The sequence below is a fragment of the Guillardia theta genome (genome assembly GCF_000315625.1).
Source record: "Guillardia theta CCMP2712 unplaced genomic scaffold GUITHscaffold_24, whole genome shotgun sequence".
Taxonomy (NCBI): Eukaryota; class Cryptophyceae; order Pyrenomonadales; family Geminigeraceae; genus Guillardia; species Guillardia theta.
Genome location: NW_005434650.1, coordinates 534,159 through 549,991, shown reverse-complemented (window position 1 = coordinate 549,991; position 15,833 = coordinate 534,159). Strand labels below are relative to the sequence as shown.

The following is a 15,833-nucleotide window of genomic DNA, read 5'->3' as shown; positions in this document are numbered from 1 at the left end:
AGGAGGAGGAGGAGGAGGAGGAGAAAGGAAGAGGAATTCGATTCTTCCTTTGGATGCTTTTTCATGATGACGCAGGTTCATTCGTGGGAAGATATCCACAACATTCTCAAGCGAAGGATATTTGTACATAATGGAAGCGATCCAAAGTGAGTGAAAGATTATGATGATGTTTATGATTATGCTGCTGCTGCTGCTGCTGCTGCTGATGATGATGATGATGATGATGATGATGATGATGATGAAAACGACGATACCAGAGTTTGATGATTGTATTCTTTGAAGCAACTATCATGTCAATTTGCAATCTTCTGTACCTTTTAACCTACATCTTGTTCCACCCCTCCCCTCCTTCTTTCCCTCTCCTCTCATCGCTTCTCCTCCAGGCTCGACCCTGCCTGGGTCCTCCTCTGCAAGGGCAGCTGCTCCTCGGGCAAGACGGGCCTTCTCCATGGAGCCGATGCAGACTACTGGAGGAAACACCTGCTGGAGGGGAGGAGGTGGCGGCTGACGGAGCAGGACGAGATTGCGATCGCGATCCCCAAGAAGAAGGAGCGACTTATGTCCCTTGTTACGGTCCTGGAGGACGCGTCGCTGCTGCCCGAGGAGGAGGAGGAGGAGGAGGGGGCGGCGAAGCAGCTGCCGGGGCAGCACGTGGATGCAGAGCTGGAAGAGCGCTGGGAGGGAGCAGGGAGAGAGACAGAGGAGGACTCGAGCTCCGTCGTCTCCGTTCGGTTCCTGCGGAGCTCGCAGGGCGGGCCCTTCTTCCTGCCCTTCCACAAAGAGTGGCTGGAGAGCGTGAAGTCAAGGGAGGGGGAGGAGGGGAGGGAGGGGGAGGATGGGACCGAGGTCCTGCCGAGCGAGCCGGTGAGCTTTGCTCCTCTTGTTCATCCCTCCCCTTCCCCCCCTTCCTCCTCCTGCCTCCGATGTACCTCCGTCCTCATCCACCATCCCCGATCTTACCTCCTGCGCCTCTACTGTCTTCTTTTGCCCTCCGTCTCGTTTCCTCTCCTCCTCTCCTCTCCTCTCCTCGTCCTCCCCTCCCTTTCCTGCTCCTTTCCTCGCCCTCTGCTCCACCTCCTCCTGCGTTTCTCCTAGGGCGGGAGATTTCTTTCTCCTCTTACTACAAGGCAGGTCCTGGCATCCAATCTCGGAGGCAGGAAGCAGCAGCCAGCAAATTTCTCCCTCCCTTTCCCGCAAGACTTTTCCTCCTCCCTCCCGCAGGTTTTTCCTCCCGCCGAGTCCATACGCGCTGCCCTGGACCGGTTCACCAACCTCAACTTGCGCGAGCAGAAACCGTCGCTCCTGCTCTCCCGCCGGCATCCTGACGACCAAGAGGGCAACGGGAGGGAGGAAGAGGGGGGAGGGATCAGCGTATGAGGAGGTAGAGAACGAAGAAAACGTTTCACTGAGATACCCTCGTCCTCCTCCTCGCCCTCCTCCTCGCCCTCCTCCTCGCCCTCCGCTTCGTTCTCCTCGCCCTCCCTCCTCCCTCCCTCCTCCTTTCCTGGAATTCTACTCCTTCCACAAGTTTTTTGCTGCTTGCTCCCACTCATCCACCTGCCACCGATTATCCTCCTCCTCCTCCTCATCCTCCGCCTTCTTTCTTGCTGCATCCTCGTCCTCCTTCTCGTCCTCGTCCTCGTCCTCGTCCTCGTCCCACAGCTGCTGTCCCCCCTTTCCTGGCTCTGCTCCTTTCTCAGCCTCTGCCTGCTCCTGGAGAAACAACGCAAGCCCGGGGTGATTGTCGGCAGGATGTATCTGGAAAGAGACTGTGAGGAGGTAGAGGAATGAGGCAGAAACTCGTGCAGATGTGCGTGCGTTGCTGAGGATCAGGAGGAGGAGGAAGAGGCGGGGGCGGGGGATGGGGGGGCGGGCGGGGAGGAAGGAGGAAAAAAGGAGAGGAGGGGGGCTGGGTAGGGGGGCTGGGGAGTCTGGGAGGAGAAGAGAGCGAAGAACAAGAAAGATTTGATTTCACCTTTCCCTGTCGGTCCCATCCGAACCACTTCCCATCTTCCTGTAAGGGAATGAGGAAGAAGAGAGGAGGAGGAGGAGCAGCAAGGAGAGCAGAGGAGTAGGAGGGAGGCGAGAGATAAGGAGGAGGAGGAGGAAGAGGAGGAGGAGGAGGAGGAGCAGCAAGGAGGGCAGAGGATTAGGAGGGAGGCGAGAGATAAGGAGGAGGAGGAGGAAGAGGAGGAGGAGGAGAGCCATCGCCAGGAAGCAAGGAGGAAAAGACAAGGGAGGGTTCAAACCTCGTAGAAACCGAGAGCAGGATTGATGCTGTTGTCCTCCTTGTCCTTGATTGCTCCTTCCAAGTCAACCCCGAAGTTCTTACGGATGTACTGCAATAAATTGTGATGATGATGGCCATACGGAGTAGAGGAGGAGGAAGACGAGGCAGGTGGAGGTGGAGGGGGGGGGGGGAAGAGGAGGAGGCAGGTGGAGGGAGAGGGGGAGGAGGAGGCAGGTGGAGGGGGAGGGGGAGGAGGCAGGTGGGGGGATGAATAGAGGAGGAAAGGTGGAGGAAAGGCCAGATAGGAGAGAGAAATGGGGGAGCCTTGATGACTGTGGTGGTGATGATGATGATGATGGAGATAACAATGATGATGATGATGATGATGATGATGATGATGAAATCGTCTTGAAAGTTACCTGGGAAATGTTCTGCATGTTGTCGTCCCACTCCTTGACAGTTCTGTCAATTTTCTCATTCCCTCGCACATTATCATCGAAGTTCAAGTTTCACCGCTGGAACGAGGCTGCTTCTTCCGCCACCGGCTGCATCTCCTAAGAATTGTCCTCAATTTTGGGAAGAGGAGAGGAGAGGAGAGTAACGGAGAGTAGAGGAGGAGGAGAGAGACCAAGAGGAGAGGGTAGGAGAGTAGAGGAGAGTAAAGGAGAAGAGAGGAGGAGGAGAGAGAAGGAGAGGAGAGTGTAGGAGGGAGGAAAGATGAAGGAGGAGAGGGCCGGCAAAACGATGAAGGAGAAGGAGGAAGGGAGGGGGAAAGGGAAGAAGGACAGGGAGAGGGAAGGGAAGGAGGAAGGGAAAGGAGGAGGCGAGGGAGAGGCGGAGGTGGAGAGAGCGCGCGGAGGGAGCAGGAGTTGTACCCCATCAAAGAACTCGTCCATGCTCAGCCCCTCGTGGGCCTCGACGGGTTTCACCGGGAACATCTCAACGATCTTGTCAGGGGAGCGAGCAGGGTCAAGGTGTTTCACCTCCCGCGCTGCTTTGAACTCCTGGAAGAAACTCTGATGCTGGTTTGCGAAACGTCGATCCTCCTCCATCGCAGCCTTCAGCTCAGCGGAATCGAGTTGTGACAAGTCCCCACGGTCGGCTCCTCCCTGCTGCAGTACCGCCCTCTCCTCCCGCAGTGGGGGAGGGAACTGATCTCGAATTTCGCTCAACTCCTCCTCTCTCTGCTTGCTCGCGCCTGTGATCTTCGCTACCAGCATGTCCACCTCCTTGTCCCCGATGTTGTTCCCGTGCTTCTTCAGGTCCTCCACAGCCTCCAGCACGTTGTTCAGGCTGATGGTCTTACCGTAGTCCTCCTCCTCCTTCCTCCTCTCCGGCCTCTTCGACCTCGACTGGTAGAAGCTGATCAGTTCCACAAACTCCTCCCGCTTCCTCGCGTTTTCGATGTGCTTGTTCACCATGTCCTGCCAGACAGCACGTTTCAGCAAGGGGTTTCCGAGCGAGCGAGCATCTTTGGGTGTACAACTCACCATGACTGAGATTCTCTCGAACGTCACAGCGAACGGGTCGCTCCCCGCGTTCAACAAGCACGACAGCACTCCCTTGTTCCCGTTCATCACAGCCTATCCACCTCCAGGTCAGCGACTCCACCATGGAGGAGGCGAGCCAGCCGACCTCGTGCAGCGGGAGGATCCCTTTGTCGTCGGCATGGTTGGGTAGGGCCCCGAGGTCGAGGAGCAAGAGAGTGCTGGGTAAGTCATGGGACGCCTGTCAAGTCGCTTCAGCCCAGCACCCGAAGACTCTCAGCAAGCACGTAATGGAGCGGCGTCCTCCCCCGGTAGTCCCGCACGTTCACGTCGCATCCCTTGGCCACTAGCAACGCAGCTGCTCCCAGTCGATGCTCCTCTGCGCGTGCAGTCAGCCAGCATCCCTCCTTCTCCCTCTCAACCTTTCCCCTCTCCTCCCCATCCTCATCCTCCTCCTGATCATCATCATCATCATCATCATCATCATCATTTCTCTCCCCCTCTCCTCTCTCTCTCTGCCCCCCCCTCTCACTGATCGCCATGTGCAGGGAGGTAATGCCGTCCTTGTTGAACTTCTCCAGCGATGCGGATCGCCTGAGCGCGAGCTCGATGTCGTAGATCTTGCCAGCCGTCGACGCGTTCCAGAGCAGCAGCTGCTCCGACGGCTCGTCGTCGTCATTCTCTTGCTCCTCCGCAGAGGAGGAGCTCAGCCCCAGCGGCAGCCCCATCTCTTTCGCAATGGTGCTGAAAGTGTTCAAGTCGGCATTGTCGTTCCTAGCGTTGACCGGCTTGCAGCTGGGCGGCATGGAAGCCTCGACGTGCGCGAGCAGGAGACAGAGACAGAGGACGAAGAAAGCTGTCCTCATGCTCTTGGACGATCCCTTTCGCCCTTCCCTTGTTACCAGTCTTTCCCCCCATGCTCCGCTACCTTCACTCCTCCTCATGCTCCCCCTCTACGCTCCGTTTCTCTCTCTCCTCCTGTATCCTGCCTCTCTCCCTCCCTCTCTCCCTCCCTCTCTTCTTCCTCACTCGCTCTGCCCTCGTTCCCCGCTTGTCCCCCCCCCTCCTTTTCACTACCCCACTGGCCAAGAATGCGTCCCCTCAATTGATCCCCCCCACTCCCCTCCTCCCCCCCCTCCCCCCCCCCCTCGCGCGAGCATGCGGGCCTGCTCCTCCTCCGTGAGCCCGCGCGCATGCTCTCTGCTCTACGCTCCGATGCTCTTGAGGGATCACCCGTCATGGCGACAAGTCGACAAGTAAATGTTGGTGAAGCAGACAACAACCAGACGTTTCATTCACAACAAGTACACTTCATCTCAGACAACACGTAGATGCTTCATTCACAACAAGTACACTTCATCTCAGACAACACGTAGATGCTTCATTCACAACAAGTACACTTTATCTCAGACAACACGTAGATGCTTCATTCACATCAAGTACACTTCATCTCAGACAACACGTAGATGCTTCATTCACATCAAGTACACTTTATCTCAGACAACACGTAGATGCTTCATTCACAACATACATATCTCTCCCCTCCTCCCTCCCCGATCAGAGTATGAATGGAATGACAGCCTTCCTCCTCTTGGGGTAGTCCGGGAACTTCGACAAGTACCACAGGTGATGGTGATATGCTCTCGGCGCGATGTTACCTGTCCTAGCGCGTCAGCGCCGAGCATCTCACAAGGTCTCGCTACAGAAGGTGAAGACGGCGAACGCGGCAGACTGGAGAGTCCAGGAAGCAACAGCGAAGCCCGTCCACCTGTCTCCTGCTCAGCATGTTGCGGTACAAGCAATCGATCCGTACTCAATGATCTCTCCAAGAAAGTTTGCCCCTGACACCTGCGCCTTGTGTGATTCCACCAGGCCTCCTCTTCTTCCTCCTCTTCCTCCTCTCCCCCTTCCCCCTTCAAATGTCCTCCTCCGCTGCTCTCCCCTTCCTCTCCCCTCTCCGCTCCTCTTCCCTTCCTCCCGCCATCTTTTCCTCTCTCCTTCCTCCCTCCTCCCTCCCCTCCTCCTCCCTCCCTCCTCCTCCTCCCCCCTCCCTCCTCCTTCCTCCCTCCTCCTCCCCCCCCTTGGGCGTGCTCACGAATCGAAACATCCCCCCCCTTGGAATCTTGTATCCGACTTCCCCTGGTTTCCTCAGCCTCCTGAGAATGTCGTCGGACTGGCATAGAGTTAGTGACTTGCACCTCTCAATTGAGAATCGGATGAGGAGAAAAGTGTGCTGGCGTTCATGGTGATGGTAGTTCATGAGAGGAGGAGGAGGAGGAGGAGGAGGAGGAGGAGGAGGAGGAGGAGGAGGAGGAGGAGGACCTGGAAGTTGATGAGCATCCCGCAGAAGAAGATGGTAACTCCGATCCCTAGCGGAGCAGTGAGAAGTCAACGAGGTCTGCTGATCACCAGCTACCGAAGCGAGGATCGATGAACCAGCTCTCCTCGTACTTCTTCACGTGCGTCAGCATGCGAGTCTGCGCAACAACAGTCACGCGCGAGAATGCGCGTTGCAGCTCGTTACTTGCATGTAGCCGTTGACGACGCAGAACAGCCAGGCCATCAGCATCACCTGCGATCCTCCCAGTCAGCTGCGGGGAGGGGAGAGGGGAGGGAGCATGGAGGGGCAGGCGGTACCGATAGCGGCGTCGGCTTCGATCCCCTCGTCCGCCATGGGTAAAGCAGCGCCCGGTTCACGTAGTGCGCCATGAACAACGCCAGCCTGTCAAGCTCTTTGTGAGCTCGTCGAGTGAGGCTGAGCGAGTAGACCAACAGGATCGTGTTGGCCGTGGACTGCATGACGTCGTGATTCGCCGTCAAGATGTTCGACATGCCAATGATCACGCACGGTACTTCCTGCATCATCGTCATCGTCATCGTCATCGTCGTCATCATCAGTAGTTGTGCTCAGGAAGCTTTATCGCCAAGGCGCCATCGCTCCTCTTCCTACCTGCAGGAACCATGCGATCCTTGCGTTGATCTTGAACCCCCACAACCAGCTGCAGTCTGTCGCGTACCTCCCGTAGACCACCCGCACCCCTGACATGATGATGACGAAGACAGCGATGCCTGTGTAGATCATGGCGGTTGCGACGTAGGCGAGCTGCTTCTCCTCTGTGTCCAACCCCTTGGGAATGACGGCGAGCAATGCGGTCCTTCGAACCCCATCACCACAGCACGGGGATGAAGCGCGTACCTTGTTTGAGTGGCAGGCAGCCCCAGCAGTTGATACACGAAGTCTCCTCCTCCTCCTCCTCCTCCTCCTCCTCCTCCTCCCGCGCTCTCCGCCGCCCTCCGCGCCATCTCCTCCGGCGTGAGGGTCATCCTTGCCATGTTGTGCACCCCGCCGTGTTGAGTAAAAAACTGCCCCCATGGCGAGGGTGGCGACAGGGCAGGGCGGGGGCGTGGAGGAGGGATGAAGGATGAGCAGCCTAGCGGTCTCTCTGTATCAGAGCGAGCTCCACCTCAAGGTCCTCGAGGCTATCAATGAGAACAGGAGGGTGCAGCGGAGGAACGCGAGGAGATGGAGGGAGAGGGAGGTTTCCTTCTGGTGATGCGTACTCGGGCCGTGGGGGCAGGGGACTGAACCTTGACGCAGGGGGTGGGAGAAGTTCTGGCATGGGGTGGACTCGAAGAGGAGGTACACCGACGAGAGAGTGAGGCAGATGACGGTCATCGCCGAGACCAGCGCCCTCATCGCTGGCTTCCAGATGATCATGTTCTACGAGCTACCCCAGCCCTCGCTGACCGAGTACGAGTTCAGCTCTGTCCTCCTCGCAGTCTGGGGCCTCCTCTGCCTTTTCGTCGCTTGCACCAACTTGTGCGTGCTGTTTGCGGCCATGATCATAGCAGTGAACATGCTCGACGCCTCGTCCCACGAGACCGTCGGAGGAGCTACCTCGCCGCAAGGGAGGAGGGCGCCGTTCTCTCGGGACAACCCTGACGGCTTCATTGATGACGCTCAGGGGATGGAGATACTGTGGCAGGTTCGAGCCTCCTGCCTTTCGTTTGAGCATAATTATGTGATCCTTGCTGCAGGTGCGGCATGAGAAACGCTACATCCAGGTCCTGAACCTGTTCGCGGTCTCCATCCCATTCTTTGTCATCAACGTTGGCATCACGACTTTTGTCAAGTTTTATTCTTCAACGGTATCAGCATGGTTTGGATTGTCTCTGGCGATCTTCAGTGTTGTCTTGTGGTGGAAGTTTCATTCCCCAGCGATGGAGCATTTGAGATGGCCATCGATGCAGGGAAAATCTTGAACTCCCCTACCGAAAGGTCTGTCATTGTGAATGTCTGGTGAATCTAAACATCAAACGTGGTGGAGGAACCAAATGTACCAAGTACCGGTACTTTTGTGTGATACATTTCAGTCTTTCTGATACAGGTAGATGTCTTAAGTTTTGTACAGTAAAGTATAACTCATTCCTTATTCTCTAAACGCTCCATTAGAGCTTGTTGGAGATGGTGCATCTGAGGGAGCAAGGTGATCAGGGTTCGACAAGGGAGGAGGAGAAGAAGCACTGATACAGTTACTTACCTTCTTCTTCGAAGTGAAATCAACAGCAAACTTGTTCCAATCCGTCGAAGCGTCGGTGAGCTCCACCATCTGCCTGCACTCGCTATTTGTTACAGCAGCAGCGCTCTCCAGCTGCTTCTTTGCCGCTTCTGTACGGTCCTCCTGCTCACTCGCTCTTAGCCAGGAACATCACCGGGAGCAACGAGATCGCACCATAGCCTCCTTCTTGATCTCATCATATCTTGGTCGCAGCACAGCTTGTCGTTCCTGAACCAGCTGGCGGAGTTCTTGCACCTGTGTAGACAAGGACTCGATCGCTGTGTGTAGATCTACATTCTTCTTCGCGCTCGCTATGTTGGAATCCTTGATCGCTCGGATTAATTCCTGCTTCTCTTTCACTATAGGGATGTTCTTCTCGAAGTACACGTCGAACGCGTCTTGATCTTCCATCAGCTTTTTGAGCTCTTCTATTTGCAGAGACTTGAGAGAGTCGCTCACTTGCGCAAGAACTCCACCCGTCCTCGACCCCATCTTCCGTTCTGTCTTTCCAATCAACCTGAGCAAACAGATGGCAAAGAGATCAGACAGAAGTAATGGGTGCAAGCAGGAAGATCGCGCAAAATTAGATATTCGCTCAGAAGTGAAGACATTCAATATGATTTCAGTGGGATCTGCAGCCCCTAACCTCGAGCAACAGGATTTAAATCCAGAGCTAGTGCCATGGAAAGCAAGGTCCTTTTCAATGCATTCCTTACGACCTTGACGCCGCCACATCACCACAAAGCAATCTCAACATGAGTGATGATTTCACACGATGATATGAGGGACATGATGAACAAGATGTGATCGGGAATCGTTCTTCCTCATCTCACCCTCCTCGCCCTCCCCTCCATCACCCAACTTTCTCTGGTTCCGAAATGATCTACGCCATCTGATTGTTGTGTACCCACCCCCATTCATCACCCCTTTTTGATCACCCCCACCACCTTAAACATCTGATAACCCCATAGCACAGACAACTACGGTGGTTGTACCCAGTGTTGTAGTATGATATACCTTTCAACACCCTTTCACATGACCCCTCTTTTTGAAACCACCCTTCCTATTCACCGTTTGAGAGATCTACACCCCCACTTTCAAGTACCCACTCTACTCCACAAAACCACCCCACCACCACCATCCGAACATTTCTCTGAGAATTGGTGGGGTGGGGTAATGGCTCCTGTAGCAGCCTGCCGGGTCGGGCCCGGCCAGGGGCCCGGCGGCCGCCGGGCAGGTCGAAGTCTTAGTGGGGATGTGGCTCTCCACCAGGAGGCCACTGCAAGGACACAATGCTGGCCAAGGTCGCCCTGATGCTTGCCGGCATGGCGGCAGCGGGAGAAGCGTTCATGCTCCCCTCCTCCTGCAGCTCATCTCTTGCTCTACGATCAGCGAGCACACCCCGCCTGAACACATGCCTCTCCTCTTCGGCGAGGAATAATGTCAGGCAAGGAACCACTGCTTTAAGTATGGCATCGGACTGGTACACGGTTGAGAAGTTGGAAGAAGGCGAGGGGAATGCAGCAAAGTACAAGTTCACTGTAACAGTAGATGGTCAGATGTCGAAGGATTCATACAGTAAGTGAACTTCTTGTCTGTAAAAAGTTCGATATTGACTTGAGATTGACTCTGCAGCTGCTATCATGAAGGACTTCAAGAAGAACGCGCAGTTCCCTGGATTCCGTAAGGGAAGCATCCCTCCATTCATGATCCCGAAGGTGAAGCAGTTTGTAATCCTCGAATGCCTCGAGAAGAGTCTCGGAGAGGCCGTGAGGGAGCAGGCGCTGGAGCTTGCAGATGAGAATAACAAACCCAACTTGGATGATGCGCAGGTAGCAGAGCTGACGAAGACCTTCAATGAGAACAATGGATTCAAGTACACCATCGAAGCCCTCCTCAAGCCCTCTACGGCAGAGGAGGCGAAGTCCGCATAATCCTTCATCAGCTATCGATAGGAACTAAAAACGCTCTTGAAAACAATAAACCATAAAGCATTTCTGTATTGTTCGGATTCATGTGTCAGGAGGATGTCAATGAGTTTTTGATGCCGGGCAGGCTCTTCATGAAAGCAATTTCAATCTCTTGCACTGTGTTCACCTACGTGATTTTGTGGTTTCAAGACATGCTTAGTGTTCCCTCAAGATTCATTCTTAAGTAGATTCCACATTAAAAGAATTCTGGATAGATTGAATAAGTAGTGCAGGACAATGCTTAAATCAGTTGAGCAAGTCATTGAGGAGGACTTGGTGCTACCTCTTGTTGCTTAACTTTCGCTTCTGCTTTGCTTTTCTTCCCTTGCCCTTTCATGGGGCTTACAAAGAGGCTTACAACATTGCCAGTCATGGTCGTCTGCTCGTCAGGGACCCCAACTTCCTTCACTTGTGTGCTGATTTCTTTGAGAAGGGCTGCAGCTTTGTTTTGAGACCTGTAGAAGTCTGCTCCTCGGAGTTGGATGTAAAGCTTCACTTTGTTGTTCTTGGCAAGGAACTCCTTAGCCTGTTTCATCTTGAAATCCAGATCATGCTGACCGATGTTCAGTCCAAGCCTAACCTCCTTGAGGACTGAGGTCTCGGACTTCTTGGCAGCCTCCTTCTTCTTCTTTTGCATCAAATGCCTCGTCTTCCCTGCATCCATCAGCTTCACCACGAGCATTTCTTCATCCTGTCGGACAAGGACAGGATCCAAGTCTTCTTCCTTTGCCTTGATCACACATTGTGCAAGTGTCAAGTTCTCTGTTGTTCCATCCTCCTTCACAAACAATGCCGGCCTGTCCTTCAGCGCGTTGTATTCCTTCTGAGACAACCTTTCTCCGCTTGCCACAGACTTGTACACCAGCGACAGATTGTCTTCTTGCGCGCAGAAAGCCCTGCCGTGTATGGGCCATGGAGTCCATCTCTTTGCAGTCTGCAGGATTTTCACATGCTTGATGGATGTAGGCGTTGTTGTGCCATGTAGTTTCCAGGACTTGCAAGTAGTGGTGTGCACTGCCCTTCTACAGATGGCACGAATCATGACGAGCGAATCTCTTGGATGGTCAAGTTGAAGCGAAGAACATCTGGAAAAGGTATAGATGTGAGATGTCGAGCTAGCAAGTAACAAGTTGCGCTTCCGTCGCACGTTTCCACCACGTGCATGGTTCATTGCCTCCACAACCACAACCTTTTGCCCACCAAAACCTTGGACTCACCACAACGTCCTCATTCTTGCTTCACTAGTGCCACACCTTCCTCCTGAACGGAAAACTCTCGCAGAGAACCTTAAACCTTGACTACATCTCTGTTTCTGCATGACTTGTAACGTCTCTCTCTTTCCTCCCTCTCTCCTTCCTCCCCCTCCCCTCCCCCGAATCTTGCCTCAAGTCCACGTTTCCTTTCTTACAACCCCTTTCCGCTCAATCCTCTGCTGATGTTAACTCCACTTGCTCCTCCTCCGCTGCTCTTTCATGCACATTCTTTCGCTTCCTCATCGTCTCTCCCATGTATCCTCTTGTTGTTCTCGTCCACAAGCTCCATCTCTTCCCGTCTTCTCGCTCCCTGCTGCCTGTTACTTCATTTCCTCCCTTGCATTCCGTGAATCTGAGGTGTCTGTCCACCCCCACCACTATTATTTCATGATTTTCTCCACTACCCCACCATAATTATTACTAGGGAAATTGCGTTGAATTGGTGGGTACTTTCGAATTGAGTACCCACCCTCGGATTTCACTCGAACCGAGTCTGCCTCAACAAAACAATAAAAAGAACGTCGACGAATTAAGGAGGGAAATAGGGAGTCAAGGTTTGAAATTAAGGACTACAGATATGGATTAAGATGATAGAGTCGAAATTAAGGCGCGAAATGTAGCGTTGAAGGGCAGAGGAATGGCGAGCGAGGGTAGTGGAGGATGATAGCTAGAGGAGGAGAGGAGACGCAAAGGGAGGTGGAAGAAAGGGAGGAGACGAAGAGAAAGTAGTGACAGAGAAAGGAGTAGGAGGTGGAAGAAAGGGAGGAGACGAAGAGAAAGTGGTGACAGAGAAAGGAGTAGGAGATAAAGTAGAAAGCGATCGGGATTGAGTTTATTTCACGTTGCTCGCAATGTTTCGTTGGCAGGGGAACCCCATTGATGGACGAGAAGAAGAATCTGGGAGAGAATAGAGGGAAAGAAGAATCGAGAAGAAGAGTGCAGAAAGTCGTCGACAGCAGATCGAGGTGGAATACATGAAACGAATAACACAGGATGTGTAACGCGTATCGACGCAGAAGGGAGGAGGATGGAGATGTGGAGCTAGGAGGGAATGCAGATGCAGGCAGAGACTAGCATGGATGTAAGGAGGACTTGGAAGAGAGGAAGACAGCTGTGGAGAGTTCATCTTGGCATGCGAGTGCTGAGATTTCCGATGCAGGCAAGTTTTCAACGCGAAGTTGGTCGAATGAGCGCAGCGTCATCGAGACGCTGTTCGAGGGGGAACAAGCTCATGCCTCATGGCAGGCGTCCTTACGCCACCTCTGTGCCCGTGATTGCTTGAGGCTGACGAAGCTCTTCGAGCGCCATGATGGCAGGGAAGCACACTCCGAGCGCGCGGATGGGAACGAGCAAGGTCGTCTCGCAGTCCCCAGCGAAGAAAATGAAGCCCAAGAGCAGCTCGAAGAAGCAAAGTTTGGCGGACACGCCGGGATCAGCAACCAAGGCGAAGACTCACAAGAAGGCAGCAGCAAGCTCTGAGAAAAAATCGATCCTGAGTAGGCAGACGCGGATCGAGCATTCGAGAGAGGCTGGGAATGACGACTGCTTCAAAGAGGAGCTGAATGAGCAGCTCCGTGCCAATGAGCAGCTCCGAAGTGAAAATCATGAGCTCCGGATTGAGATTGTGAGCCTGGAATCCAAACTCAGAATGTCCCAGCAGGAGCTTCAAAGCCTCTCCCGGCAGTTTGAAAATCTGGCAGAGCAGAAGCAAGGCCTGGAGACCTCGTACTCGTTCAAGCTGAAGCAGTCGCAGAAGCAGACGGAGATGCTGGAGGGACACATCAGGTCTCTCAAGTCGGAGGTTCTGGAGGCGGAGAAGGGCTTGCTGATGAGGGAGCGAGCGAATCTGCAAGGGCAGGAGGACGCGACGAAGAGATTCGACGACATGCTGATTCTCAAGGACAGGGAGGTCGAGAGGCTGAAGAAAGCGCTCACAGATTCAATCAACCACAGCAACAACGTCACTCAGGAGCTGAGCAGACACAGAGTCATGGTCGAGCGCTGCAAGCGAAGAGAGTCGGAGCTGCAAGAAGCCATCGCCTCTGCACACCGGGAGGTCGACAGTCTTCGGAGCTCCCTGACCAACTACGAGCACTTCCGCCCCTTCTACTCTTCAGACTCAGGGCGAGACGAGTGCAAGGTGGCGCTGCTGGAGCAGACTCTGCAAAGTCTTCGCAAGGAGCTCAAGGGAGCGATCATTGCGAAGGAGGCGGCGATGGAGGCCCACGAGAACGAGAAGGAGGAGAAGCATATCCTTCTGGACGCCTACGACAAGCTCCGCACCGACTTCGAAACCTTCCAGGTCGAGTCGCGATCGCAGAGTGAGGAGGACAAGGCTGCCATCGACTACCTGGAGAAGGAGCTGACGCACATCCGCCATGTCCACAACATGCTGCAGAGGGACCGCCACGAGCTTGAGAATGCTCTGTCCGAGCACCAAAAGCGTGAGCAGCACTTCGAGGAGCTGTCGCAGGAGATCGGGGAGCACCGGGAGAAAACGCTGCTGGCCGAGCAAGAGTGCGTGCAATTGCGGCAACAGATCGAGACGCTGCGGAACGACCTGGACTGCTCTCTGTCGCAGAGCCAGCAGCACGTGGGGAGGGAGTTGCACATGAAGAGGGAGGTGGAGAAGATCGTCTCCTACCTCACCCGAGAGATGGAGAGCAGCAGCCATCAGAAGCTGATCCTCCAGAAGCATCTCAACGCGCTGACCTCCGACCTGGTCGCCTGCAGGGAGCTGGCGCGAGAGCTCGAGACTGTCGTGGGCTCGTCCTGGTCCAGGCAAGGGGCGCAGCCTGAGAGAGCAGAGATGGCAGTACAGGCGGCCCCGGCAGCAGACGTCAAGTACCCAGATCTCGAGGTAACCTTGACCTCTGACTTGGTTGAACGCCTGCTGATGGAGGTGCAGAAGGAGGCGCTGCAGGAGCAGGTCTGGAAGCTGAGGGGCAGGTTGGATGCCGAGGAGACTTTCAGACGGGAGTTGACGAACCGGCTTCCCATGCATGAGCTCGAGAGAAGCGGGAGGAGCGAGGGCGTCAACAGGAGCTCGAGGATGGGGGACGCGAGGAGGGCAGGGGCGGATGACTTGCAATCTGAGACGCCGGACACTTCGAGCCTCCTGCGCTTCGAGCACATGGGCCAGGCGGCACGAGAAAGTCAGGACGATGGTGCTGGTGGGGAAGATCCGAGCGAGGCCATGGAGAAGGAGCTGGAGCAGTACAAGGCGCAGGTCAGCGACAGCCAGAACGCCTCTGTTGACAACCTCCTCCGCTTCTTCGACATCGACCAGCACTTGGCTCCGTCCCCTCACGCCTCCGGCGACTCCAGGCAAGCGCTCGTTGTGTCTCGTCCTCGGCTGACTCTCGATGTTCAGGAGAGCTGCGGCACACAGGACTACCCGCATGCGGCAGGCGACGAGCCCGAGCAGGGACTCCAACAGCTCCTTGCCCGATACGCCTCAGCAGCCTCAGCAGCACTTGCATGCTCCATATGGCGAAGTAGCCAACACCAACCTCTCTCCTCCCATGCCCTCCACAGCTACCCCGCCGTCCACAGCTACCCCGCCGTCCACAGCAGGACGCAGCACCCCTGCCAGGCCCTCCTACCAGGTAGCGCCGAATGGGAACTGGAGCTACATGAGCCCTCCGGTCCCTCGTCATGACACTGGCATCCGAGAGATCAGCGAGCTCGCAGCGGAATGGCGGCAGATTGAGAGCCGGCGAGCAGTCTTGAGCATCAAGGAAGAGGCGCAGGTCGGTTTCTCCCCTGTTTTGCTCCCTTCCCCCCCGCCCCCCAATCCTTTTTCTTCCTTCCTCTCTTCCTTTAACTCCTAAAAAATCCCTCCGTTCTCCCACCTCCCTCCTCCCTCTCTCCTCTCCCTCTCTCTCCCTCTCTCCCTTCATTGTCATCTTCTGACTTTCCGATGGCACAGGCGCGCGTGCTCGATGCTCTCAAACAGGCAGGCGCCACTCCCTCCGCCCTCCGCAAGGTGTTGCCAAAGACAACTGACCATGATGTGCAGCTGATGAGACTGCAGGCCCAGGAAGTTTTGAACCACTCGAGCGAGAGTATCATGAATGTGTAAGAATGTCGAGTTATTTTGAACATGTTGAGGTCGGCAGCAATGTCAGAATGTGAAGTTAGATGAAAATTACAATGTCGAAGATGTCAACATCCTGAACTCCAACACTGCTGTGACATATATTGCTTCAGGAAACACGAGTAGTTTCTACATTATGCAATCAACTTCTCGCTCTGCACAAGTTCTCAAAGGTGTAAGGTGGTAAGCGAGATGTAACGATGTCACAAGCAACGTGCCAATGAGGAAGTCTGCT

The 15,833-nt window shown here is 54.8% G+C and overlaps 8 protein-coding genes across 8 annotated transcripts in view; 4 read left to right on the top strand and 4 right to left on the bottom strand.

Moving 5' to 3' along the window:
• GUITHDRAFT_137240 (hypothetical protein) overlaps nt 1-1,377 on the top strand; it is a gene marked incomplete at both ends in the record, with an annotated part of 8,777 nt that extends 7,400 nt beyond the window's left edge. Inside the window, 3 exons of the mRNA XM_005834791.1 lie at nt 76-146; nt 384-864; nt 1,222-1,377. Coding sequence (XP_005834848.1) covers nt 76-146; nt 384-864; nt 1,222-1,377 — 708 coding nt within the window. The remainder of the gene's footprint in view (nt 1-75; nt 147-383; nt 865-1,221) is intronic.
• Nucleotides 1,378-1,512: 135 nt separating this feature from the next.
• Nucleotides 1,513-4,583, bottom strand: GUITHDRAFT_106416 (hypothetical protein; the record flags this gene model as incomplete). The annotated part of the gene is made up of 10 exons (XM_005834790.1): nt 1,513-1,707; nt 1,976-2,014; nt 2,250-2,339; nt 2,650-2,692; nt 2,744-2,784; nt 3,106-3,654; nt 3,721-3,813; nt 3,866-3,958; nt 4,041-4,096; nt 4,250-4,583. The coding sequence occupies 10 exons, from the start codon at nt 4,581-4,583 to the stop codon at nt 1,513-1,515; spliced, it is 1,533 nt and encodes a 510-aa protein (XP_005834847.1).
• Nucleotides 4,584-5,274: 691 nt separating this feature from the next.
• GUITHDRAFT_86244 (hypothetical protein) lies at nt 5,275-7,090 on the bottom strand (the record flags this gene model as incomplete). The annotated part of the gene is made up of 10 exons (XM_005834789.1): nt 5,275-5,375; nt 5,421-5,485; nt 5,531-5,565; nt 5,813-5,890; nt 6,040-6,086; nt 6,134-6,194; nt 6,242-6,289; nt 6,355-6,439; nt 6,491-6,573; nt 6,668-7,090. The coding sequence occupies 10 exons, from the start codon at nt 7,088-7,090 to the stop codon at nt 5,275-5,277; spliced, it is 1,026 nt and encodes a 341-aa protein (XP_005834846.1).
• Nucleotides 7,091-7,382: 292 nt separating this feature from the next.
• GUITHDRAFT_106414 (hypothetical protein) lies at nt 7,383-8,021 on the top strand (the record flags this gene model as incomplete). Its single annotated transcript, XM_005834788.1, has 3 exons — nt 7,383-7,703; nt 7,756-7,866; nt 7,905-8,021. 3 exons carry the CDS (start codon nt 7,383-7,385, stop codon nt 8,019-8,021), a joined length of 549 nt encoding a protein of 182 aa, XP_005834845.1.
• A 75-nt stretch (nt 8,022-8,096) lies between these two features.
• GUITHDRAFT_151991 (hypothetical protein) lies at nt 8,097-8,785 on the bottom strand. Its single transcript, XM_005834787.1, has 3 exons — nt 8,451-8,785; nt 8,259-8,399; nt 8,097-8,191 (listed from the first exon to the last, which is right to left on the bottom strand). The coding sequence occupies exons 1-3, from the start codon at nt 8,766-8,768 to the stop codon at nt 8,141-8,143; spliced, it is 510 nt and encodes a 169-aa protein (XP_005834844.1). The 5' UTR covers nt 8,769-8,785; the 3' UTR covers nt 8,097-8,140.
• A 783-nt stretch (nt 8,786-9,568) lies between these two features.
• Nucleotides 9,569-10,210, top strand: GUITHDRAFT_106412 (hypothetical protein; the record flags this gene model as incomplete). The annotated part of the gene is made up of 2 exons (XM_005834786.1): nt 9,569-9,854; nt 9,912-10,210. 2 exons carry the CDS (start codon nt 9,569-9,571, stop codon nt 10,208-10,210), a joined length of 585 nt encoding a protein of 194 aa, XP_005834843.1.
• Nucleotides 10,211-10,577: 367 nt separating this feature from the next.
• GUITHDRAFT_55327 (hypothetical protein) lies at nt 10,578-10,976 on the bottom strand (the record flags this gene model as incomplete). The annotated part of the gene is made up of 1 exon (XM_005834785.1): nt 10,578-10,976. A coding segment is annotated over one exon (399 nt), but the record flags the coding sequence as incomplete, so codon positions are not given.
• Nucleotides 10,977-12,805: 1,829 nt separating this feature from the next.
• Nucleotides 12,806-15,583, top strand: GUITHDRAFT_137234 (hypothetical protein; the record flags this gene model as incomplete). The annotated part of the gene is made up of 4 exons (XM_005834784.1): nt 12,806-14,996; nt 15,055-15,251; nt 15,431-15,487; nt 15,521-15,583. The coding sequence occupies 4 exons, from the start codon at nt 12,806-12,808 to the stop codon at nt 15,581-15,583; spliced, it is 2,508 nt and encodes an 835-aa protein (XP_005834841.1).
• Between the last annotated feature and the right edge of the window lie 250 nt (nt 15,584-15,833).

What these genes read in the sequence shown, in the direction of transcription:
- GUITHDRAFT_151991 (XM_005834787.1), bottom strand. Translation starts at nt 8,768, where the DNA reads ATGGGGTCGAGGACGGGTGGAGTTCTTGCGCAAGTGAGCGACTCTCTC. An exon ending in AGATCAAGAAGGAGGCTATG is followed by an intron (nt 8,400 to 8,450) that starts GTGCGATCTCGT and finishes GCGAGTGAGCAG; the next exon opens with GAGGACCGTACAGAAGCGGC. An exon ending in ATTTCACTTCGAAGAAGAAG is followed by an intron (nt 8,192 to 8,258) that starts GTAAGTAACTGT and finishes TTGCTCCCTCAG; the next exon opens with ATGCACCATCTCCAACAAGC.